The 27,401-nt window shown below is 40.2% G+C and overlaps 1 protein-coding gene across 3 annotated transcripts in view; it reads right to left on the bottom strand.

The window, feature by feature from the left end:
* srcin1a (SRC kinase signaling inhibitor 1a) overlaps positions 1-27,401 on the bottom strand; it is an 86,586-nt gene that overhangs the window by 39,216 nt on the left and 19,969 nt on the right. For 2 of the 3 annotated variants that reach the window (XM_089018792.1, XM_089018791.1), the window contains exons 2-3: positions 2,505-2,537; positions 732-1,066 (exon numbers count right to left, since the gene is read on the bottom strand). In XM_089018792.1, coding sequence (XP_088874918.1) covers positions 732-1,066; positions 2,505-2,537 — 368 coding nt within the window. The remainder of the gene's footprint in view (positions 1-731; positions 1,067-2,504; positions 2,538-27,401) is intronic. The other variant, XM_089018790.1, reaches the window with a different exon arrangement.

Raw genomic sequence — 27,401 nt, 5'->3', positions numbered from 1 at the left:
TAGAATAAATGTGCTATGGTATTATAATTAAATAAATAAACTGTCCTGTATCATAAAGTGGTTTTATTTATCTTTGTGATGGTCGTTGATGGCTTGATGGAATGGAGTGGCCGGTTTCATCAGCATTAAACACTTGATGAGGAACGTAGCCTTCTTCTTTCACAATCTTGAGGGAAGATCCCTAGTAGGTGCGTTCTCTGTGATAATCGTATCTAGTTCCTCATCAATTGTGTTCTGTTTAGCTGGGTTGATAGCTTTTTGCATCAAGTGTACAGATGGTTTGTGCGGGTTGTTTGTGGAGCCTGATTGATGTGATATTTTAACCTTGCAGTCTACACTCTGCCTTTGAACTATCAAAGTTGAAACTCTCTCACTGTCATCTGCATGTCTCTTTAATGTTTAAACCACCTCCCCTCACTGCTGCGTTCTTGACCAATCATGTGGCTTTAACCGAAGACTGGGGGCGGGGAATAGAGGACAAAAACAGTCGGCTGCCATTTTGTTGTTAGAAGAATGGGCTCGTTCGCGAACGACACATCACTCATTGAGGCAAACTTTATATTCTGTGGGTCCTGGAATTCAAGTGACAATGACAAAAACCCTGGCACTGGAGTGGACACATTTTTGCACATATCTGGCAGTGAATGAGTTAAGACAATAACCTTTTGAATAGGCCTTCAAGATGTATGTCAACTTAAATGTTCATGTCAACGTGTTTGGTGAAGGTGTACCTGTTCTCGCGCAGCCCTCTCCGAGCCTCCCCTCATGCTGGCGTGCGAATGCGAGGGCGACGGCGGGTTATGGTGCTGATGCTGCAACTGTTGTTGCTGCTGGTACTTGCTCTTCAGGTGGTCCATGAAGGCATCTCGCTTGCGTTCCATGTCGGCCTTGTGTAGGTTGGTCAGCGCCTCCAGGCTCTGCGCCGCCGTCACCGTATGCCGGTGCTCCGACGTGTGCACCAGGCCTACATTGGAGAAGCGCCGGCCGCTGTTGCCCAGCGTCCGATACTCCCGCGGGTACTCCAGGTCATCTGTGGAGATCATGTGAGTGGCGCCGCGCTCTGGGTCTGCGGGAAGGGTGGATGCACAAAAAGGGAAGTGACCGAGGTAGAACAGATAAGACGGAGGTAAATATGGGATGCAATGTTCAATAGTTGAGTAGTTCCCAGCGCTAGTAGTGGAGAGTCAGAGTGTTTTGGACGATAAATGAAAAAGTAAGGAAAATTAACCAATACTGGACAATCTGACAGTGTTTTTGAATTCTGGTTCAACAAAATTATTTTAAAAATAAATACATAAAAATAAAATTTCTTTTTCCTAAATAGTTCGTTTTTACTATTTTAATTTTTTAATTTTTAATTTTTTAACATTTTAAAATTTTAATTTTGCAATGTTTTTTTAATTTAAAATTCTTAATTTCCGTATTTTTTATTTTTTTTATTTCTCATTTTTTATTTTTTAATGTTTATTTTTTTCAGTTTGTTAATTTATTTATTTATCTATATACTTATTTAGTATTTTTTATTATTTACTTTACTTAGTTGGGTTATTTTATTATTTATTTAATTTTATTTAATAAATAAAGTATTATTTATTTGCACATAAAGCAATACCAAAACAAGCCTGTCCATTTTTATTCAATTTCATGAATGAAAATGTTAATGTTTTGAAAATATATTTTGCTAATCAGCACAGTGGTCAACTGGTTAACACGTAAGCCTCGCAATGCAGAGGTTCGATTCCAATTCCAGCCTTCCTGTGTGAAATTTGCATGTTCTCGAAACATTGTAAATTGTCCAGATGGGATAGGCTCCAGCACAACTGTGACCCTTCGCGAGCATATGCTGATTAAAAAATGGATGGAGATGTACGTATTATTATTATAATTTATGTTAAATATAATACAGTAGCACCATTTAGCATAGATAGGGGCTGTGATACATAATTTGTTTCTGGGGATGGGAAGGCACAGTGATTATTAATAATCACTAAAAATTATTGATAATTTGCAAGGTGTTGGTGGACCCCAAAAATACAGGCAGGAGGGAGAAGCAGGATGTATTTGTAATTGTACTAAATAAAGTGAACAGGGTCTTATTGATAATTTGCAAGGTGTTGGTGGACCCCAAAAATACAGGCAGGAGGGAGAAGCAGGATGTATTTGTAATTGTACTAAATAAAGTGAACAGGGTCAAAATCTCAAACAAAAAAAAGTCATTAGAACAAAATTGTTCAAAGTAGCAAACAAAACTATGAGTAAAACATGACAAGATGAAACAAACCTGACAGGGTGGAACAAAGCAATGACCCGATACTGAATGGTCATGCCAACACCTGTGCAGCTGCAGTCGGAGCCCTGCAGTGCCACTCGTTGGTCACAAACCAAAACGTGTCGGATTAGGCTTCACACCATAACCACTTAATGGACAACACAGCTGAAAAATGATAAATGAATGGGGGAATAAGCAATGAAAAGGCAGATGGAAGGTTTACTGTGTGAGTTACCTTGTTTAGGATAACAGGCCCTGCTGGCATGTGCTGCAAGAGAAACATGCCAAGGGTTAATTTACGTGTTTGTGCACACATGTGTGCAAACAAACACGTCAGGCAATAGCAGAAAGCACTTATCAAAACTGATAAAAGTACTTTGCCTTCAGACACAATTAGTGCATTCATAAATCGCATATTCACTCACATACACAGACACACACAAACACACACACACTTGACTATGAATGCGTTCATGAAAACACCTAATAGCACATTTAAATTGTATTCAACAGGATGCAAACGTCCACAGTCAAAAGACAGAAGGTTTGTTGTCACACAAAAGAACAGGTTGGATAAAATGCATTAAAAAAAATAGTGGTTGAATAATTGAGTGTAGGGTAGAAAAGTCTCCCCAAGAGAATCTTCTTGGAGCTGAAGTCGTGCGCAGACTGCTAATATGTAGCCAAGGCGCAGCGAAATATTCACCATTCACCATTTAAATTGTAGCATTTCCTGGCACTTGCTATGTGCGCATTTGCACAGAGCCGTGTTGCTGGAATTTGCTGCAAGATTATTATTAGTATCAGTATAGTGCTGTGAAATGTAAATTTCTCCACTGTGAGACTAATAAAGGCATATCCAATCCAATCCAATTATTAGTTTTATTATTAGTATTATTATTATTATCTCCATCTTCAGATTGATTTGCATGTTTGTTTTGGCCAAGCTTTTACGTCGGATGCCCTTCCTGACACAACCCTCTGTATTTATCCGAGCTTGGGACTGGCACAAGAAGACTTATGTCCCCTTGTGGCTACAGAACAAGCAACTCGCTCAGTAAAATGCTGCCAGACAAGCAAAAATGTCGACAAAAATAGTCCTTCAAAATTATGGCATGGAAAAGCCGAAAGGAAAAGATTATTATTATTAGTAGTAGTTGTAGTAATAGAAGTAGTAGTAGTAGTAGTAGTAGTAGTAGTATTGTTATTATTATTGTTAGTAGTAGTAGTAGTAATAGTATTAGTAGTAGTAAGTATTATTATTATTAGTAGTAGTAGTAGTAGTAGTAGGTAGTTGTAGTAGTAGGTAGTAGTAGTAGGTAGTAGTATTGTTATTATTATTATTATTATTATTAGTAGTAGTAGTTGTAGTAGTAGTAGTAGTAGGTAGTAGTAGTAGTAGTATTGTTATTATTATTATTAATATTAGTAGTAGTAGTAGTAGTAGTAGAATAGTAGTAGGTAGTAGTTATAGTAGTAGTAGTAGGTAATAGTAGTAGTATTGTTATTGTTATTATTGTTATTATTATTATTATTGTTATTAGTAGGTGTAGTAGTAGTAGTAGGTAGTAGTAGTAGTAGTATTGTTATTATTATTATTATTATTATTATTATTAGGTGTAGTAGTAGTAGTAGGTAGTAGTCGTAGTAGTAGTATTGTTATTATTATTTTTATTATTATTAGTAGTAGTAGTAGTAGAATAGTAGTAGGTAGTAGTTATAGTAGTAGTAGTAGGTAATAGTAGTAGTATTGTTATTGTTATTATTGTTATTATTATTATTATTATTGTTATTAGTAGGTGTAGTAGTAGTAGCAGGTAGTAGTAGGTAGTAGTACTAGTAGTAGTAGTAGTTAGTAGTAGTAGTAGTAGTAGTAATAGTCGTAGTAGTACAGTATACATGTATATTTTTTTTAGATCCTCTTGATTGACATTGGTGCCCCCTTGTGGAGCACAAGGAGGGATGCATGTTGATACAATCCACACCTTACACCAATTGAATCTTGAGTCACTTGGACAAAATGATTCAATTGAATTGTTACTCCTTGTAGACTCAAAATGAACACGTGGTGGTCACTCTAAACAGAATATGAAATTTAAATCATTCTCTGCCAGACAATGTGCAAAAATGTGAGTTTTAGGACTACAAAAGCATTCATAAGAAACCTTACTCTCTTCATTCATCAGAAAAAAAAACAGTTAATTCCTAAACAATATGGGTCTGCAGTTATATGGGCTTGAAGTGGGGGCGGCTGTACGAAATACAATGAAATACATACATATTGGTTTATACAACGTTTCAACAAAAACTGACGCTGGAACAAAGCGCTAACATGGAAAAAAGGGAAATTCTGCCCCCTTGTGGAAAAGAACATTGTCAGGGGCCATGGCCAGCGCTTTATCGGCACGCAAGCATGAAAAAAACAAAACCTTAACAAATTCGGGAATGGCTCTCCACGTCATGCTTTTCAATTCCCGAATAAATTCGGGGAATGAAAGAATGAGTTACCAAGTCATTAAAAATAACACACACACTAAGCCAGTGGTGTCAAAGTCATTCTTTGCCGTGGGCCACATTGTAGTTATGGTTTCCTCTCGAGGGCCGTTATGAATTTAGGGAAGCCATTAGAATGTTTAATCCCCTCCACATATTACATATAGAGCGTACAATAAATTAATGAATAGCTAGTTTCCAAATCTGAAGTCAAGAATAATGACTGTTATTGTGGTTTATATCCAAAAATATGAAATTTTGGTTAGGATTTTAGCTAGCATCATGGAATTTCACCAGTTTGATTTGCTTTCGCGGGCCAAAAAAAATGATGTAGCGGGCCGGATTTGGCCCCCGGGCCTTGACTTTGACACCTGTGCTCTAAGCTAATAACAAATAACAACCGTGTTGACAATAAACACACAACTCCCACTAGGAATGCCAGGAAGTCCTCCTCGAGTTATAGTAGTTCCATCACCGTATTATGACACATATGGAGGCAATTGATACGATAACAAACAAACGTGGAGACAATTTAGTTTTGTATTGTTGTATATTTTAGTATTTTGAGCTAGCAGGCTCCACGAAATGATGCAGCGGGCCAGATTTAGCCCCAAAGTGTTAAATGTGACACATTTTTACTGTCTTGGCAATGATAACACGATAACAATCCTGCAATCACAATCACGCCGACTGTGAAGTGAATCAAATGTGATGCTTTCCTGTGAACAAATCTTGAAATACAAACAGTTGAAGGACTGCAAAATGGCCCCACTTAAAAAATGGCCAGTCTATTTATCGCGCTCTCTGGCATCCATTACACGATGAAGTGATAATAACCAGAGGTGAAGCGGGCCAGTGGGCTGATAGCATTAGCATCGAGCAGATATCCACTTTGCACTTCATTAGCTCATTGTGTGTTTGCTAACAAGTGCCTCTGACTCAAGAGCTCCATCAGGATGCTCTGTGAAAATTGAACGTTTGCACCTTGACTTGAGGGGTGGGGGAGAAACAAAACTGGCAGTGAAATGATGACTGTGCCACCCTCGGCTACACGGGTACAGAAAATAGCGGTTACTTCAGTGAGGAGTTGGCATAACAATGCGTAATTTTCGGCATTTCTAATAACATGCTAAATGTTAACCTAATAGCAAGATCTGGAACTGCCGTGGCTTGGAATTTAAGTGGATTTACGTGGATCAGGAGATAATAATAATAATAATAATAATAATAATAATAATAATAATAATAATAATAATAATAATAATAATAATTTCATTTACCAGCGCCTTTCAAAACTCTCAAGGTCACTTTACAGTCACAGGATCAATTTTTTTCTGCGGGTGAGCAGCAGCAGCCACATGCGCCAGAGTTCACTCAACCCGGAAGTAACTCAAATAGATAGAAAGCTAGCTAACAGATAGCTAATAGGTAGCCAGCTAGACAGCTAGCTAACTAGCTAGCAGCAGCAGCCATTTCATTCATAAGCGCCTTTCAAAACTCTCAAGGACACTTTACAGTCACAGGATATTTTTTCTGCGGGTGAGCAGCGGCAGCCAGACAGCCATATAGCTAATAAATAGCCAGCTACATAGCTAGCTAGCCAGACAGCTAATAGATAGCAAATGGATAACAAATAGATAGCCAGCCAGGTACTATTATTATTATTATTATTATTATTATTATTATTAGGTCCGTGCAGTGAACTGTATTTGAAGAAGAAGAAGAGGTGGCATCTTCTACTCCTGCTGGAACTCGAGCGGCTCGACGGATTTCATCGATTTCATACATGCTCACATCAAAGCAGATCAGAGGGAGTGCAAGGTAGCGAGAAGGTATCCTCGGAATGCTAAGAAGCCCACTGGCTGCGCTGCTTTTCATTTCGGACTCCAGCTATTAACAGAAAACTATGAGGAGAGTAAAATGTTGATCAATATATTCCACGTGAAATTTAAGCCTGACAGCGTTCATTTGTATTCGAACGTGGAACACCCGCTGCAAAATGGAAACTCCAGTCACCTCAAAGGAGAATTACAACACACATGCGGAGAGAGTATGGCTTTTGTTTCCATGACAACCAATGACTTTTTTTGTAATTTCCTTCACTCATTCACTGCCATTTTACGAATTATGGACACAACTTGTCCAGAGGCGTCGGATGTACTTTAAATATTTTAATGGAGACCAGAGGGGAGTGAGTCATTGGAGGCAGGTGAGAAACGCGAATTATGGGCTTGGGCAGTTGAACAATCAGCTTGAGCCTTGAGCAGCCCCCATTTCAAGCTCGGATAACTCCAGACCAATATAATTTAGGAATTAACTATTTTTGTCATGTCATTTTTTGCACATCGTCTGGCAGTGAATGAGTTAATTCAAAACACTTTGTGCCTGTTGAAGAAAAGACACCCCCATTCCAGACCAATATAATTTAGGAATTAACTATTTTTGTCATGATGAAAGAAGAGAGTGTAAGGTTTCTTACGCTGCATTGAATATTTAGGTAGTCCTAAAACTCAATATTCTGTGGGTCCAGAAATTCAAGTGACAATGACAAAAACCCTGGCATTGGAGTGGACACGTTTTTTTTTTGCACATCGTCTGGCAGTGAATGAGTTAAAAAAATAATGACATCGATCATGATAAATGCTAAACGATATCTGCCTAAAATAAAAATAATTTTCCAAATGAAATGGATCATTGGACCTTAACCTGAAAGATAAAAAAAAAATAACACAAATCTGCAAAGAGGTGAGTGAACTAGAAAACAAAACAAAATAAAACACTTGCACTGCTTCACCTTGGTAATTGTGGCAATTTGGTGTTCCCAGAAAAGAAAAGAAAAAGCTATTTATTAGCTATCTAGCTAGCAAGCTAGCTATTTGAGTCAGGAAACATATTAGCTATCTAGCTAGCTAGTTATCTATAAGCTATCTAGTTAGCTAGCTATCGATTTGCTATCTATCGAGCTATCTATTAGCTATCTAGCTAGCTAGCAGCTAGCTAGCTATCTATTAGCTATCTTTCAATCTATTTTTTAAGAGTTATTCCGGGTTGAGTGAACGCTGGCACATGTGGCTGCCGCTGCTCACCCACATAAAAACTGATCCTATGACTGTTAAGTGACCTTGAGAGTTTTGAAAGGCGCTTAGAAATGAAATGGATTATTATTATTATTATTCTTAGAAGAAGAAAAAAAAACAACAAAAACAGGTCCATTCCTAGCAGCCATGAGCGTGCACTTTCCTTTCCTTTTTTTTCTTCTCCATTAGTTATGAAAGTGGCGTCGGGAGAGAAGCACTAAAAGCCTAGCAAAGATCGCCGCCGCCGCCCACCATCAGAAGGAGGTTAAGGAGCAACTTGAAACTCCTGAGACCTCGCAAAGGCTTCCGGGCGTTGGAAAAAAACAAAAACAAAACAAAACATCTTGATCATTACGTGGCAGAGAAGAGCTTGAATAAGAGGCATCCTTCTATCATGGCCACCCTGCAGCCTTTCCACTTTCTTAACACCTCGTTTCCGCGGGCAACGCCGCCATTGCAAAACATCTGCCCGTGCTGCGACAGCACTCAAGACAATTGGAGCGTGCGAGCGTTTGACAGCAGCGGACTTCTCTGTTTCGGAAAATGGACAAATGGACGGCTCGTCATCAATTATTTGATCCAATCATGGTTTAGAATAGCATATCCAAAATGTGGTCCGCGGGCCAAATGGGGGCCGTGGTCAAATTTCATCCGGCCCGCAGCCTTTATCATAAAATCAATAAAGTCTGCCCCGCATGTATGGTGCTAAAGTCTATTTTCTTTGTCTTTTCTGTAATGCCGTACAATAGCTATCTGGCTGGATAGCTAGCTATGTAGCTGGCTAGCTATTAGCTATCTATTGACTTGCTAGCTAGCTTTCTATCTATTTGTCTTACTATTCTATTTGATTTACTTCCGGGTTGAGTGAACGCTGGCGCATGTGGCTGCCGCTGCTCACCCACTAAAAAACTGATCCTGTGACTGTAAAGTCTTGCAACTGGGTTTTCTGCGGGTACTCTGGCCAACATCCTCAAAACGTTCATGTTCCGTCTTAGCGACTCCTCTAAATAATGACTGTTATTTTGGTTTGCATATGAAAATGTTAAATTTTTCTCCCGACTTTAGCAAGCAGCATAGCACTTGACATGCTCGATTTGCTTTCGTGGACCGAATAAAATGATACGACAGGCCAGATTTGGCCCCGGGGCCTTGACTTTGACACCTGTGGTCTAAACAGTATGTGTTGTGGTAAGCAGTCGAAAATGTGTGAATGGTGCGATGACGTGCAAAAAATAAATACAAATAAACAAAGCAGATTACTTGCACTGGCTTTTCTGCGGGTACTCTGGCCAACACAACCAAAACATTCATATTCCGTTTTTAGCGACCTCTCTAAATAATGACTGTTATTGTGGTTTACTTACGACAATTTTACATTATGGTTCGGACTTTAGCAAGCATCCTAGCACTTGACATGCTTGATTTAGTTTCGTGGACCGAATAAAATGATACAACGGGCCACATTTGGCCCCCGGGCCTTGACTTTGACACCTGTGGTCTAAATAGTATGTGTTATGATCATCGACTGGAAATTTTGAAGAAATGATCCATGATGTTTAGTTTTGTCAAACGTCGCAACGTGAGCGCGAAATAACTTTGACGTCAATTCCAATCGACATCAGAGGGCGTTATCGTGTCAAAATGAATGCGCTCCTGATATTCCAATGTCAAAAACCAAAAAACGACAAACAAGCAAAGCAATTAAATTGACGGAAACCACTTTGGAGAAATTAGATTGACTCCTTTGCATATTTCATTTCAAATCCCAAGTAAATTTGTTGACTGTCGATTTTAATCACAACACAGTGGTGGGGCAACAAAAGTAGTTAAAATCTCATAAAATGCACACAAGACCCCTTTAACAAGATTAGAATTAGCGTGAAGTCATTTCAAAAACACAATTTGTTCCATTGCGACGGGAAGCCTCGCGTTTCTTAATGATCCTACGCACAATATTGAATGTGTTTTTTTGAAGATTGGTTAATTACAAGACTTTTTAAAAATTTACAGAGGCCTACACGAAATACACGCCTGCTCCTGACATGCCGCACATGCGCTCCCAGCAGACCAGTCGCCAAGCTTCTAATCATTCTCACGCTCGACACAGCCGAGAGGCTAAGCTAACGAGCTACTCCCCGTCGACACCCACGCAAGCGCAGACGTCCCTTCAACGCATCTCCCGTCACGCTGATCAATCAACTGGGATTGCAAACTACAAGGCGTGTTCCTTGATGACGACTAAAACATCCACTCAGGGGCCGTTTTCCGGAATTGCATTTCGATGCTTTTGATGAATCCCGTCTATTAGGCAACTCGTTCTGTGGGAAAAGGGGGTTATGATTTATGAGATTTTCTATGGAGACATAGCAAGGTGTTTTTCTGCACTGTGCACCACCTATAAAATTGACTGCCTGTGCCCTTTTCACCGGGAGTTTCTTGGCAACAAAAAGACTGCACTAAATTAGGGCATACCGTGTAGGTGAGCACCCTCTTATTGTTTTATTTTTTTTCCGCCACGGTGATCACATCTCACTGCACAGAATCATGTCAAATGAGTCCTTCTCTGCAACGTTTACAAACGAGGTGTGACAAATTATGCACAGGATGACTTGTTAATGTCTCGTACACAAAGCATTGGGTCTTGCGCCATTGAGTTTAAAATTAACTCATTTAATGTAAACTCCACACCGGAAGGATGGAGCTAGAATCATACCTGGTGCGGTTGCATATTGTATTTTATTTATTATATTCTATTTTGTCATTGTCATTTTATTTATTATAGTACCTATGCTTGTCTGTGACTGTAAAGTGTCCTTGACAGCTTTGAAAGGTGCTTAAAATATTATTATTATTATTATTATTATTATTATTATTATTATTATTATTATTATTATTATTATTATTATGCCAGGTATATGTAAAAATATGTGCAAAATATGTCCAGTTCCAGGGTTTTTGTCAAAATTCCAGGACCCACAGAATCTTGAATTTAAGGACTACATAAACATTAAATGCAGCAAAAGAAACCTTAGACTTTCTTCTTTCATCTGAAAAAAAAGAAGAGTTAATTCCTAAGTTATATGGGTCTGGAGTTATCTGAGGTGCAAGTGGGGGCGGAACAAATTCGGGAATGGCAGGAAATTAGTTAATTACAGCTATCTTAAGCATGTACATTAGACTATCTTCTTTCATCAGAAAAACAAGAGTTAATTCCTAAATGATATGGGTCTGGAGTTATATGGGCTTGAAATGAGGGCAGCTGTCCAAATTACAATGCAATACATCCATATTGATTTATATAGCGCTTTAACAACAGGGAAATTCTTCCCCCTTGTGGAAAGGAAAAAAAAAACATTGCCGGAGGTCAAACCAGCGCTTTATCGGCACCCCTAGCAAAAGAAACTAAAACCCGAACAAATTCGGGAATAGCCCTCGATGTCATATATTTTTGGCAGTGAATGTTAATTCCTAAGTTATATAGGGCTGGAGTTATCTAAGCTTAAAATGGGGGCAAATGCTACGTCCTCGTGGAAGGGGAAAAAGCATTGCCAGAGGTCTGCCCAGCGCTTTATCGGCAGCAAAGAAAAACCAAAATACATATAGGTTTATATAGCACTTTCACAACATGTTACTTTAGGGTTGCGAGAACGCTGGTGCGTGTGGCTGCCGCTGCTCACCCGAAGAAAAAAAATATCCTGTGACTGTAAAGCGTCCTTGAGAGCCTTGAAAGGCGCTCATAAATGAAATGTATTATTATTATTATGATTATTACAGTTAGGAACGGTGCATAAATATCTCCGTTTAATCATTTGAATAAAGTGCTTGACTTCACGCAGCATTTATACCAAACTTAGCCCCGGGTGCGACTCTTGATAGTTGACTTGGCTAATTAATGTCACCAGAAGGAGGTGGAGATCGAGCACTCGGGGCCACAACAAGGTCAAGTTGTGAACTAAGTGTCACACACACACACACACACACACACTGGAGTGCAAACGCATGATCGCACACAGACAGTAGATCCTAACTGGGGTGCGCCGAAGGGAAAGATACAAGAAACGAGGGTGAGGCGGCGTTGGCCTCCATTGACTCAAAAGCCGGCAGGCTAATGAGAGCTCCCAAACACAAGACAACCGGCGAAGCCATTGCGAATGCCAGATTGCTGCATTGCTCTTCTTCATTTCAAGGCATAGCATGGAATAGCGAATGATGAAGGAGGCCCCAACGCCTACTTGCGATTGCGGGGGCACAGCGTCCTTGTCCCACAGCGCTGAGGTGAGGTTGATGCTAATGTATGGATTAAAAGAAGAGGGGGAGAAAAAAACTCTCAACATAATCAAATACACACCTGCTATTCTCACATGAGTCATAAGGGGAGAAGAGAAGGGCTGCAAAATGAGTGATGACTGACGTCGCCATGGAAACAAGTCCTTTACAAACGACATTTCAGTACAGTACAATGAATGGAACAAAGAAATAATAATTGCATTTGTTTTGTTGATTTTGTTGAAAACTCCCATTTATCAACTGCAAATATATATATATATATATATATATATATATATATATATATATATATATATATATATATATATATATAGTAAAGTCTCGTTATATCGATATTCAAGGGAGTCCGGAAAAGTATCGATATAACCGGGACTATCGATATATCCGACCCATAACGAGACTTTACTGTATATATATATATATATATATATATATATATATATATATATATATATATATATATATATATATATATATATATACAGTAAAGTCTCGCGTATATATATATATATATACAGTAAAGTCTCGTGTATATATATATATATATATATATATATATATATATATATATATATATATATATATATATATATATACAGTAAAGTCTCGTTATGGGTCGGATATATCGATAGTCCCGGTTATATCGATACTTTTCCGGACTCCCTTGAATATCGATATAACGAGACTTTACTATATATATATATATATATATATATATATATATATATATATATATATATATATATATATATATTTGCAGTTGATAAATGGGAGTTTTCAACAAAATCAACAAAACAAATGCAATTATTATTTCTTTGTTCCATTCATTGTACTGTACTGAAATGTCGTTTGTAAAGGACTTGTTTCCATGGCGACGTCAGTCATCACTCATTTTGCAGCCCTTCTCTTCTCCCCTTATGACTCATGTGAGAATAGCAGGTGTGTATTTGATTATGTTGAGAGTTTTTTTCTCCCCCTCTTCTTTTAATCCATACATATATATATATATATATATATATATATATATATATATATATATATATATATATATATATATATATATATATATATACAGTAAAGTCTCGTGTATATATATATATATATATATACAGTAAAGTCTCGTTATATCGATATTCAAGGGAGTCCGAAAAAATATCGATATAACCGGGACTATCGATATATCCGACCCTGTTTGCATGTAATTTTCTCCGTGCGTGCATAGAAATAGTATCGATATAACCGGGACTATCGATATATCCGATATCGATATAACGAGACTTTACTGTATATGACGCCCATTTTTTTCGAATGAATAACTATCTTTTCAAAGGCGTAATTTACTGTTGTATTTTCTGACACATCCAATTCACCAAATGTCATAAGTTAGTTTTAAATGACAACCGACGTCACTTTTTTGTTCCCGAACTGACATCAGAAAAACGTTTTATAGCATCTAAAATACCCAAAACATGCAGTATGATATTTTTAGTCAAATGCAAAACACCAATAAAAATGACTTAAAGTGTCCAAAATCTGCAAAAAAATTGAAGTGCGAATTGGGCATTTTCAGAAAGTCCCGGCCCCAGTTCGTGACGTCACACCAAGACGTCTTGCATTGCTGGAGAATCAAAACAATGGCTTCAGATTCGGAGAATATGCTTTCTTGTTACACCTCCAGTTATGAATATGATTCAAATAGTTCTGAAGAGGAAAGCATACATGTTTGCAAGAGATTAAATAATTTATTCTGTGCCATTTTGAGGCAACATTGGGGGTAAATGTCTCACCCAAAAAGAGACAGAAGAAAATGGCGACCTCTTGTAGATAGACATGACAGTGTATTGCGTTTCCACAGACTGATAAATTGACTTAAAAACTCCCCCAAGGACTTCGGGGGAAATTTTGAAGCTGCACGTTAGCAAAGAGGCGACAGCGCTCCAGCGGTTCTGAAGGGACCCGTCGAGTCTTTTTGAAGCGCCGCAACGGAGCAATACGTGCCTCTCGTGAAAACAAACTCAAGTGTCGTCCCTCCTCAAAAGTTCCCTTGAAAGAGAGCGCCTCATTAAAGTTGCAAGAGAAGAAAAAAAAGCTAAGACTCCAGCTGACAGGAAGTCAAATGAGAGTTGAAAATAAATAAACACAAGATTCACACTTTAAGCGCCCATCTGAGGATTTTCATCTCTGCTCTTCCCCTTGCGTAACCTCCATTCACTTATTGACAGTGTTGACAATTAGATACGTACATTTAGCGATGAGCGATTAGCAATTAGCGATCAGCTAATCGCTAATCGTACGTATCTAATTGCCACCATTTCCCCGTAAAGTGAAACAGATTCATGATGTTTCAAAGAGGGCACACGTGAAAGGGAATTAAGGATGGAAAGAGAGAGTGCGGTAAAACTGCCGCTTCTGAACAATGTCACTTCTCTTCCTCACTCTCATCCCATTTCACGCCGCATTATTTCCATCTGAGTGCACGCCACCGACAACAACCACAGCCGATCAAGGCGCCTTCCTCATCACCGCCCGCCACCTCCCGTCTGTCTTTCACTTATCAAGGTCCGCACAGGTTCAATGTTTGATGAGAACTAGATGAATACATTGGAACTAATGCAAAAATATCGATGAGAAGGTTTCCATCTGTACTTCTTTGAAGGTGTCGGACATTTATCCAAGAGGTTTCGTCAGCGAACTAAAATGAGCTGGTAGTTTTGGCCCTATATATAACTCATCTGTACCATCTATTTTCTTTCGCTGAGGTTAAAATCTTAGTGAAAGAAAATAGATGGTTTGAAAGGGGAGTAAAAGAAGGTATTTTTATAAAACAGCAAAACCCTTCACTAAATCGCCATGGTGAGGTCAGGTTCAATTTGGATTGTTCCTACAACAGACTTCTTAGGAACAGAGGACTATTGCCTGCGTCTAAACTGATTACTTCTATTGTCCTGACTGATTACTTCTATTGTCCTGCCTGAGTATGGGGTCTACGACTGGCCTGATTGCCCCATTTGCTCTGGTATCACCTCACCAGCATCACTAAGCCTGTGTTGCCTTAATTCGCTGACAAAGCCTCTTGGATAAGACGCCAAACAAAGAAGTACAGATGACAGCTGAAGAAACCTTTTCATCCCTGACTAACAAAGGAACAAAGAGTAAACAATGACTGCACTTTAGCTAACTGCTTTTAGCTAACAAGAAGAAAATGATTTGCAAGAAAGGTCATCATACCTTGGACAGGAAAGTTTCCGAATATTGCAATGGTATTAAGTCCAACAACGTTAGCAAAACATTTACATAACCTGAGTTATTACTGACATCAAACAAAAAAAAATCCATTAAAGAATACGGCGCTCAGTTTGAGCCCGCAACCATCCCGCCTTCCAAATGCCTGCTTTCCTCCATCCCACCTTCTCTCAATGTAACCCGAGAGGGGAGTCTTTAATTTGAATTTGCTCCATCTGTGAACTCTCCCGCCGCTTTGCAAATGTAACTGGAGCCTTCAGGGAGAGCTACTATCTCCGTACCAGTGGCTAATAAAAAGAGCTCATAAACACGGTGTATATACACGTGGAGGCCCGCCGGGGAGTGCGAAAAAGAAGTTTCCAGGAGGAGACAACTGATCACTGGCAGGATATGAACGAAATAAATACAGTGATACCTCGGTTTACGAATTTTTCGGTTTACGAACGTTAAATTTATCAAAACTTTACCTTGATATGCGTACTTTACCTTGGCATACGAACTTTTTTCATACACTGAGCTGCCTCAATGCGTGATGTGTCGTTCGCGAACGAGCCCCTTCTTCTAACAACAAAATGGCAGCCGACTGTTTTTGGCCTCTATTCCCCGCCCCCAGTCTTCGTTTAAGGCCACGTGATTGGTCAAGAACGCAGCAGTGAGGGGGGTGGTTTAAACATTAAAGAGACGGGCAGACGACATTGAGAGAGTTTCAACTTTGATGCTTCAAAAGCAGAGTGTAGACTGCAAGGTTAAAATATCCCATCAATCAGTCTCCACACACAACCCGCACAAGACATCTGTACACTAGATGCAAAAAGCTATCAACCAAGCTAAACAGAACACAATTGATGAGGAACTAGATAAAATTATCACAGAGAAATCACCTACAAGGAATCATTCCTCAAGATGGTGAAAGAAGAAGGTTACGTTCCTCATCAAGTGTTTAATGCTGATGAAACCAGCCACGCCATTCCATCAAGCAATGAACAGTCATCACAAAGGTAAATAAAATGACTTTATTGTATAGTATAGTTTATTTCTTCAATTATAATACCATAGCACATTTATTATACATAAAATAAGGTATATTTTGTGTGGTTTCAGGCTTAAAAAAATAGAAAGTAGAAAATTATGTTTTATGGGGACCTGGGAACGGATTATTCTCATTTTAATGGTTTCCTATACGAAATTATTTTTTGGGATACACACTTTTCGCCTTACACACTGTCTGTGAACCAATTAAGTTCGTGAGCCAAGGTGTCACTGTAAATATAATAACAACAATGCAGCTAATAATGCTAACAATAATAATTTGCCATGGTGTATATAAATATTGTTAAAATATTTCAGACCCGCATGTTTTTTTATTTATGTTGGTCAATTAGAATTTTTAACACATGCCATCCATTCTGATCATCTTGAGACTTTTAATTGGGCCATTTTATTAGCGAGCAGCAGCAGTGGCCTCTGGTGGCCAAAATGGTCATTACAAGGAACTGATGCTTGATATCCTGTGGTGAGTTCTGACAATTATCATTAGTCATGATAAATTGTGTGCGCGTGTGTTTGTGTGTGTTTTTTGGGGCCTGGGGGGGTGGGCAGTGGAGGGGGTATGGTGGAAGTGATACAAAGAGCGAATAACAGACCCCCCCGTAGACATTTTACCTGATGCACACAGAGTGACACGGGGTTAACAATGGCCGCTCAGGGTTTGACAGCTGCTCTACCCGCGGATTGAGCCGCTACATGCAGGCAGGCATGCACACACGCAAACACGCAAATACACACGCACACGGTTATATATTGTCTCTTTGGTGTTTGCAAGCAATATGTTTGTTTATGTTGCAATGCCAAACACAGGGAGTCAGCGGCTCACAAGAGGTAAACAGTGAGTCTACTGAATTTTGCATCAGAGGGAAGCAAATGCACAATGCACCAGACAATTTGCCTCCAACAAAATAAATACAAAGCTGATACGGATGACTTTTTATTGACTCAGATTTGTGTACAAAGCAGGTGTGTGTGTCTTAAATGCATTAGCCGCTGTGCGTCTTAGTTTCATTTTCCACAAGAGAGGGAGAGATTTGTCATTCGACCTTTTCTTGTTTTTGTTGACACTTTCTATGTACGTGCTCACTAATGTGCCTTTATGCTCCATCAGCAAAAAAAAAAAAAAAAAACAATGGCCCCATTAGAGGTTTTGATTGCTTATGGAACAATGTTAAATATAGTCGATGAGATCGACATCCGCTGCTGCATTGTGGGAATGCAGTACTTGCCCCCAGTTTGACCTTTTCTTCCGCGTCCCCCGCCACAATTTTTTTATTCCCTGTCTTTTTTCCTCTAAGCATTTCCCTGGAGAGAGACGCCCCACCTGCTACCCTCTTCCTTCTCTTCATCTTGAGAGGGAGGCATCTGGAAAGCAGGCATATCTCCGCCTGTCTTAATCACTGTCTTTATCAGGGAGGTCCACAACCTCTTTGTATTCCGCTCAACTCTTTCCATTGGTTATTTTACATTCCACGTCTTTCGCAGCACTTTGGACCATCATCATTTGAATAAGACTATGCTAGCAGATGTTTGACACCATAAAAAAGGGCTAGTCACTAGCCAATCATAGTTGGCGAAAACTGCTCTGATTACAAGTCGCTAGTGACAAGAGCATACTGGCCAGAGCTAGCACCCTGTATTAGTAGCGAGCTGCATAAGCAAATATATTGTGCTGATTTTAATAGCAGTTTTGTCAACCCACAATGGCTGAAGGAGAAGAAATGGATTTAGTTGGAGATTTACTGTTAAAGCCATTTTCAAGATCGCCATTTTCAAGATGGACTTTTTTCAAGAAAATTAAGAAATCTGTCATTTTAAACATATTACAGTAATTTATTGGCTAGCTATCTTGCTAGCTATCTAGCTCGCTATTTAACTTGTCCTGTGACTCTAAAGTGACCTTGAGAGTTTTGAAGAGCGCCTCTAAATGAAATGTATGATTATTATTATCATTAGCTATCTCTTAGCTAACTAGCTTTCTATCTATTTGAGTTGGCGCGTGTGGCTGGCGCGTGTGGCTGCCGCTGCTCACCCACAGAAAAAAACTTATCCTCACTGTGAAGTGATCTTGAGAGTTTTGAAAGGAGCTTATAAATGACATGTGTTATTATTATTATTATTATTATTAAAGGTCGGTCAGTTATTGGTTGCTAATGGTACCCTCTAGTGGACTTGTAGTAAATCACACCACGCTTTTTTCAGCCCGGATTGATTCCGACGTAGCACTACTGAAGGCCCAGTGATGAAATCCACGGCCCGCTACAGTGTGACGTGATGTTTTAATCATCCATCGAGCATAATGGATAACATGAGCTTAGCCCTCTGCATTTATACTCTTGCAGCAGTTTTGAGGCAAGAAAAAGAACGGGCATTTGCCAGGACATGGCCTATGATGCAACCCCTCCTAGGAGGTCGGCCGTGACCTTTCTCTTCTAACACTTTGGTGAGCAATCATGTCGGTGCTACGGGGTCGGGAAACCAGCTTGGTGCCTGCAATTGCTCCCATATTGACTCTAATTAACGTTGTCTCCATGCGCTCGGCGCTGCAGTTTTCAACTGGGTAATCCCCAAAAGAGAGAGTGGGTGAACAAGCAGCAAAAAAAACAAGGGTGACCTTTTGGACTACTTATTCTGAAGCCTGGGAAAACCAGTTAGGGGAAGCTGGTATTCGTGTCGGTAGTGTCCTCCGGTGTCGGTTGTGTCCATAATTAAAGTCACTTCGAATGACTTGTACTGGGCGCATTTTACAAAGGTACCACAGCATATAGCTATGTTTTACGTTTTAAGACTCGCGCTGAATATTCAGGAAGTCTTGTTTTCGAGTTGATGACGATGCCTGACGTGACATCACGTCTGGAACGCCCCTGACCGAGAAAGCGAAGCACAATGCATTTTGGGTACTTGGTTTGGTCTGAAAACTTTGTGTTGATCTGTATTGATGGCGAAATTAGAAGGAAAACACATAAATAACGCAATGGTGAATCGTTGTGTGTTGCACCAAGACTACTATTTCATACTAGTTGACACAAATTCCCAGCAGACAAATCAGCCCATTTCCAACGGAGCTTGGGCGCCGTCTTCTGCATTTTCTGGGACGCTACATTGGAGTCCTGATGGCTCGAATTGATACGCTAGTACTTCTTTAATCGATTGCAAATATTTATGCTTTCCTCTTCAGAACTATTTGAATCATATTCATAACTGGATGAGTAACAAGAAAGCATCTTCTCTGAATCTGAAGCCATTGTTTTGATTCAAGAGCAAGGCGAAGACGCCCTGGCGTGACGTCACAAACAAGGGGGCGGGACCTTCTGAAAGTCACAATTTACGGTATTGTTAAGTAGTTTGGGACACTAACTCATTTTTATTGGTGTTTTGCATTTGACTAAAAATATCAGCCTGCGTGTTTTGGGTATTTTAAATGCTATAAAATGTTTTTCTGTTGTCAGTTAGGAAACAAAAAAATGGTGTCGGTTGTCCTTTAAAGAACTAATCAATACTATTAGAAAGCGTGACTTGACAACAAGGGGAGACCTTGAAGATTGGTGACTCCACATAAAATCACAAGAGCTAAACATGTTTGTCGTGATCCCTCCCTTGCGTTGTTCTCACTCCTGACAGACTATGACAAAAACAGCAGGTTCTTCCCCTGCTGTAGCCCACAGCACAGTAATGTAAGATTTACAGGGTTGCTATAACTCAACTTTATGTGACCAAGACCCCCTTCAGGAACGCCTGCCGCACTGAGTGAGAAACGACCCAAAACCCGCCGAACCATCTTAAGGCCCTGAGAGGCTGTGATGACAGCGACTATTTAAACTATTTGTTGTGATTTTTCTTCCCTGCGACCAATTTGACAGGCAAGGGTCTGTCATTGCATGAACCTTGCAGTTTTTCGACCACGATGAGATGGGCTGTGGTGAGCCATCAACATTTCACATGATATTTGAGGATGTTAGCGCATGTACAGTTATACCTCGTCTTACGAACTTTTCGCCTTACGAACGTTAAGGTACAATCCGCACGTGATTGGTCAAGATCCGTGGTAGAGGAGGGAGGAGACACACGCAGCAGGACACGCATCAGTGAGCGGGGGAGGGGTTACAGAAACACACACACGAAAGGGAGACGACAGAGCTTGAAACCAAAAAATAAAAGTCAAAACAAAACAAAACACAAAAGTGAAAAGGTGAGAACATGGATAGAAAACACAGTGAAATATGGACTCGTTTCAACTTTATGGAGAGTTCAAAGGCACAGTTTAGACTGCAGGGTTAAAATATCCCATCAATCAGGCTCCACAAATAACCCGCACAAGCCATCTGTACAATTCGAAGGGAAAAGACAAGCAACGGATCCAGCTATTAATGAAGTTTCTAGTGTGTCTGCCTGCATCTGTTGCTGCTGCAATATCACAACTTCCAAGATGTACAACACAGAGTGCCTCGAGACACTTATTGCTAAAAGCTATCCTTTCCATCAAGCCATCAACGACCATCACAAAGGTAAATAAAACGACTTTATGATACAGTACAGTTTATTTCTTTAATTACAATACCATAGCACATTTATAAATATACATTTATACATAAAATAAGGTATATTGTGTGTAGTTTTAAGGCTTATTTAGTTTAAAATTATGTTTTATGGGGAACTGGGAAGGGATTATTCTCATTTTAATGGGAAATTAATGTTTGGAATACACACTTTTTGCCTAACACACACTTTCTGGGAACCAATTAAGTTCGGAAGCCAAGGCGTCACTGTACTTATGTTTAGACTTTACTGCTCGTGAAGCACCCTGTTGCCTTTTGACAGCTATGCGAACAAGGTGAATGCTGTCTCAAGCACTGGCGTCAGAGTCAAGTCCTGGGGTAAAAATCTGGCCCGCCACATCATTTTATCCGGCCTGCGAAAGATAATCAATGATACTTGATACTCTGAAGAAAATTTCTAATTGTCCCATGTAAACCACAATAACAGTTATTATTGTTGACTTCAGATTTGAAAAATAGTTATTCATGAATGTGTTGTGCGTTCTGGATGTGCCCCGCAGCAAAAAATGAGTTTGACAACCCTGGTCTAGAGTGTATTCTATCATTTGCTAAAATTCAGCTGGAGTAAATTGATACTCCCCACATCCCCGAACAGGATAAGCAGCATAGAAATGGATGGCTGGAGTAATAGCCATGGACGAATATTACGATTGGATAGCTTTGAGCTAGTATCGGCTTGCACCTTCATCTCGTTTATCTTAAATCGAGTGTACATTAATAACCAATTACTCCTGTCATCAGGAGGAAAATGAGAAAACTGCGTAAAGCGCTTTGAGAAACAACGGTAGAAAAAAAACGCAATATCCTTTAAGTAACAGACCAAGTATAAATTGAGTATTTTTTGTGTGGCAACTTCAGTGATTGTGAAGGATGTTCTTTTGTTGCCTTCCGTTGAAATTCACTATCAGGCTTCCCAACAGAGATAGCGTTTACATTCATCAGCACTTCAATGAAGCTGTCCTCCCAGGGTCTGTACATCAATCCCGTGTCCTTGACGATGGCCCTGTACAATGACGCTGACAGTTTTCGGACCTAACTAACTGGAATGATGAAGGGTTGCCCAAATTAAGATGCTGTATCATGATATCTCCCAAAGATATTTAAGCTTTGAGGTTGACATTTTTCTCTCTCTCTCTTTCTCTCGCGCTATTAACAATTTACGAGACATTCATCTGTAATCCCGTGTAAAACGCCTTGTGACGCATTGGAAATCATCAATTATGGAAATTGTGCTGTACAAAGGCGGAAAACACATCCAAATTAGTGTCAATGGTTTTCAGGGAGGAGGGGGATAAAACGAAGCGGCAAGCCTTTTAATGACTGGCGCTTACTGTACAAGCTCCTGGTCCGGCGCATAAATCAGCATTCGGCTCTGAAGGACGCGGCGCTCCTTCAGGTTTGAAGGTAATCAAAGCAACGTTCCGACAGAGGCTTTAAAGCAAGTTGGACAGGGAAAGGGAAAATCATTGATACTCACTTGGCTCTGCCGAATTGCTTTGTGGTGTTTCACATTCACTTCAGTGGTCTGTGACCTTACAACATCACGACAATGGCTTAATGGCGGCACTGTTCCTTTGTTATAATACCATGCCTCAGAACCCTGACATGTTAATATTGCGAACCCCTCTGATTTAAGAGGCTTTGCAGTTTGTTTTGTTTCATAACATTCAACTCCGAACTGTATTAGTAAAAATCCGGATGTCCTTGGAAGGAAAATCATAACCACGTTTCTGCTGACAGGATGGAATTGGCGGAGAGTTAAACACATGCTTCTGTTCTTCCCTCGCGCCCACGCAGCTATACTGACACGGGAGATTCCTAATACGTTGAGAACAAAACAACAAATTAGCCATTTAATTGCCCCTAGTTTCAGACTTATTTATCAAACGACATGCTAAAACAGCACCAGTAATGAGTTGAGAAAGAGAGTGAATGGTAGTGTGTGTTTAATAGAGGTTTTAATAGCATACAGTGACGGGGGGTTGAGGTTAGATGGTGGGCAGAAGGCTAAACAAAGCTGATTTGGCCGCTGCGAAATAATGTTTCAATTGAAATGTTGGCTGGATGAACTGCCCTCTCGGAGCAAACGCAACCGATTGCAAAAGTTCATGACACAGAAATTATTTGTATGAAACAAAATGTGCTTTTTTTAGATTACATTCACCACAGCTGCCGCACTCTACATTTACTTCACTCCGATTATTCAATTCCCATCTTTGCCCTTATCTGTAACATTTGGTACAGTTATGTTTTCTTTTGAGAAATAATCAACTTAATAGAAACAAAAGAGCTATCCACAGTTCTCATGCTGCATACTAGTAACACTTCTTCAAGTTCAAGCGATCAATTTTCGGCTACAAAAACTCACGGAATATTGCTAGACATATCGCCAGAAGCAGTCGATAAAAGAAAGATCAGAAATTCACACAACACGCTCAGATCATCTCACAGATCAGTCATATCCGATGCGGCGTACGTATTTTCCAATTATGGTGATGTTGATCTTTATTCTTGTGCCATGTTCAGTTTAGAATCACACAACATGCCTGCCATGCCTAAACAGGAACACAGAGGATAGGAACTCCAGTGTGCAGAGTTGGTAATCCCGGCCTGTGTTCGGGGAGAAAGGGTGGATTTATAAATGTAAGCCTGGCAGTTACAAGAGAAACTCATTGCCTTTCACGGTAAAACCTCGGCCTAAAGCTGGAATCAAGGTAATCAGGATCACTCTTGAAGAATCAACAATTGAGCCATCTATAACAAAAGGATGGCAGACATGTCTGACATCCAAAATATGGAGAGACAAGGTCATATCAAAAGGAGTCAGTATATCTTTATGGTCATCTATCCAAGCGATGCAGACAAACGCAGTTGTTGACATTGGTCATCACGATACTCTAGCAGGATTCTGACCACTGGCAATATTTATAAGGGTGACAGAGGGTGTGGCGTTAAAACTGTTCCAGGAACGCCAAAGCGAGAAGAATGCACTTGGTCTAATGTCTTGACATTTACTTTACTCGTCTCTTCTACCCGACTGCGGATCAGTGTCAAAGGCAGAACAAATTAGAAAGCCAGAAGAGTGTGCGGAATTCTAATTTAAAAACACTTGAGCTGGAAAAAGGACATGGGACAGAATTTTTAAAAGTGACGATTGGTCAGGACTCTATTGAGATGTGATCAGGGAGTCACAGAAGAAGAGGAATAAGACAAGGAAGACCTTACGACTTATTTGTGTCATATGCTGACAATCTAGAACTAGCGTTAGGCGCATGCCCATTCCGACCTTATGTTATGGCGAGCCCTAGTGGCAAATCAGACATGAGTGATGTTAAAGCTGATAGAGACGTATATCAGACAAACGAGAGCCCGCACCTTCTGTGTCTGAAGGTGACCCCGTTTCCCATTGTCTGAGGGAAAACTCAAAAATACCAGATCTTACGACACGCATGTTTGGTCTTTTGAAGATAACGGGCTAGGAAGGACGTGTCAAAAGGAATAGGAACCCCGTGAGAGGAGTGCCTTGTTCCATCACAGAGCGTCTTGCAAGGTGGCAGAGCTTGTTTCAATGCTCGCGGGACTTGCTAGCTCGTAGCCTCTGCCTTTTAGAGTGTGTGAATGATGACAATGGCTGGCTGTCCGTCACGCAAGGTCTGACCCAGATTCTCCAAGTGCGGGGAAGGTAGGTCGGAGTGGCGCGATGGGACTATCTCAGCCATTCACCCGTGGGACAGATCCTTATTCGTCAGAAGCGCTTACGTCCCAGAAGAGTTTGACCATGCGGGAGTGATGTTCAAGGGCACGGCGTCGGCAGCGTTTTTAAGGCAGCCAAGGGTTAGGCGAGGGTGATGGTGGTGCGATGCAAAGTAGCTCATTAGGCTAAAGCACCATTGGGTGCTGACTTATTCATGGCCAGTGTCGCAGAACACAGGCCTGGGAGATGGAGTTAATTTGCTTCCTGTCGAGTGCGCCAGATGAAAACCACTGAAACCTTCGTCTTCTGCCAAATTCTAAGTTCTGATTAAAAATCAGGGAGAAAGCCCCGGGAAGCCATGTCTATCTCGGCATGCTGTCAAAGGAAAAATATTTGATCTATTCAGGCTGTTACAATTAATATACTTTGCCAGATATCGACCCTTTTGCAGTCATGCAAAATGACACTGAGACTGGATTCAAAATATTTGGTCCAAAGAACGTACTCAGAATTTTTGCCTACCGACTCGTACAGGTGGTATAGGTGTCAAGGGTGAGAAAATTGGACAAACAAAATGGCAATCCATATATCCAATTCAGAATCAGGCTTCTTCCAAACATTGATTAAAAAATCTGATAAACAGTCAAACCTTGGTTTTTGAACGTCTCGGTTATCGACCAATTCGGTTTTCGACCAAAAAATTATGATTTTTTATGCCTCAGTTTACAACCGAAAATCGGTTCTCAACCAAAGTGAGTGCACCTGAATGCACCACTCGACTGTCCTCCGCTTCCTTATACCTCACTTCCTTGTGACCAATGCATTATCCTCGTGTAGCATTCCATTGTGAGCAGGTGTGTTTGTATTGTTCAATCACGATAAAAAATTAACTAATAAGAATCAGACATTGATTACATTGATTATAATGGTTTTCGAACAGGATTATCAAAGTCAAAGTGAGCTTTATTGTCAAATATGCTAATATGCATGACATAAAGCACAGATGAAATTACTGTCCTCTCGGACCCAGCGTGCAAGGCACTTATAATGACTTTAACAAACATAATTATGGTCGAAAACTGAAGTTTGACTGTTTGTGGAATACATGCCAGTACGAATGCAGCCGAAATGGACATATGGGATATAGGAAACAGGTATGAAATTGAAACTGGGCATTTGGACATGCCGCATTGATCTGTATAAAAAGTGAAGTGTCACTAACGTCAACAATTCAATGAGGGAAAAACATTCCAACATGCAAACTTTCGAGGGCTAAACAGAGGTCAGTCTTTTAAAACAGACATTAGGCAAAAGCACACAATATCTGTAACCTTTGTTTATCACCTCCTAAATTCTTCCTGGTGGCACAAACAGTAATATATCAAAGCTATGTATGATTACGTACACACTAGATGAAATTATACATCAACTTAAGCGGAAGATATGAAGGATCGAGGGCATGAGCTCAAATATCCCAAGCAAGGAAAGTTGGGCTATTTTACGCTCAGCTTGAATGCTCTGCAAGGTACCGCCATCCTCCCTCCTCCTGCGACCTCCACAAGTCCTTGCTTGATAGTGCAAGTGCAGCATGGCTTTACCGTTTCGGTGGGAGCTATCGCAGACGTGCCAGCGTGCGACAGAGGACTGGTGCCCAGCATGCCTTTTATCAGTCGCTTATCTCAACTATGCATACACTCCTGGAATCTGTCCTTTTTATGTGGACAAACAACAAATTTTCATTTTGGGATGCACTGAGTTTCCCCGAACAAAAGTGACGTCTCCCTAGTCTGACAGGTGAAGAATAATTGGCATGGAGCTAAGGCCTTTGTTGACTTAATTCAGCCGTAATTATTTTGAAAATGCATCTTGGCTACGGCAATGTTTGTAATTTTTAACGCTGACATCAAGCCTGTCGTATTTTTTTCACCTGTTATTCCACATAAAAGTGTCATTCAAATGCGGTGGGCATTGTGAGAAAAATACTATTGCGGAATCCCTGCTCAAACGAATCCGTCCTATAAAATCTCAAAACCAGAGGTGGCAAATGTACTCATATTTCATACCTTAGGAGATAACCATTGGCCGCGAGCAGTACAAGGCAGACAAACCGGGCCACATATATATATATATGCAACACTGTATTTGTACTTCATTACTTACTATTACTGCTGCTCAAAACACACACTTTCACACACACACACACCAAGGTGATCACCAGAACTAATTCAATGTGTTGGATTGTTCTTCTGTCGACACACCTGTGCTAACTTCTGTAATTCTGAATGATTTATGACCTATCACGAAAAGCTAGGTGAAGAGATGGAGAAGATCGAGGAGTCAATGTCAGTTTTGGCGGTGGTTAATATTGACATTGTCGGGAGTGATACGACTGCTCAGTCCACAATCAATGCTCATTTTTCTTGCATACAGGCGGTATGGACATCCGTGTCCTTCAAAGAGCGAGTGTGTTTACTCCAGTGGAGCCGGCTAATTGGCCACACTGTCTGCTTCCATCCTCTCGGAAGCGACTTTAAAAAGGCGACGGGAGCAAACGCGTCGATGCCTCGCCCGCTTTCCATTTTGCCGATAACCACTCAGAGTTCTCTTATTTCTTTATTTTTTCACTTTCTTGCCATTACTCAAGCGGCAAATTAACCTTAGACGGCATCAAATAGGCTCCACAACGTAAGCAGAAAGGCTGTAGGCCTATCGATGACTTCGCGGGTCAATTCCGG

This window comes from Hippocampus bargibanti, linkage group LG17, assembly GCF_051943395.1.
Source record: "Hippocampus bargibanti isolate YZ-2025 linkage group LG17, ASM5194339v1, whole genome shotgun sequence".
Lineage (NCBI taxonomy): Eukaryota > Metazoa > Chordata > Actinopteri > Syngnathiformes > Syngnathidae > Hippocampus > Hippocampus bargibanti.
The sequence above is the reverse complement of the archived record's forward strand: the minus strand, read 5'-3'. Positions and strand labels throughout refer to the sequence as shown.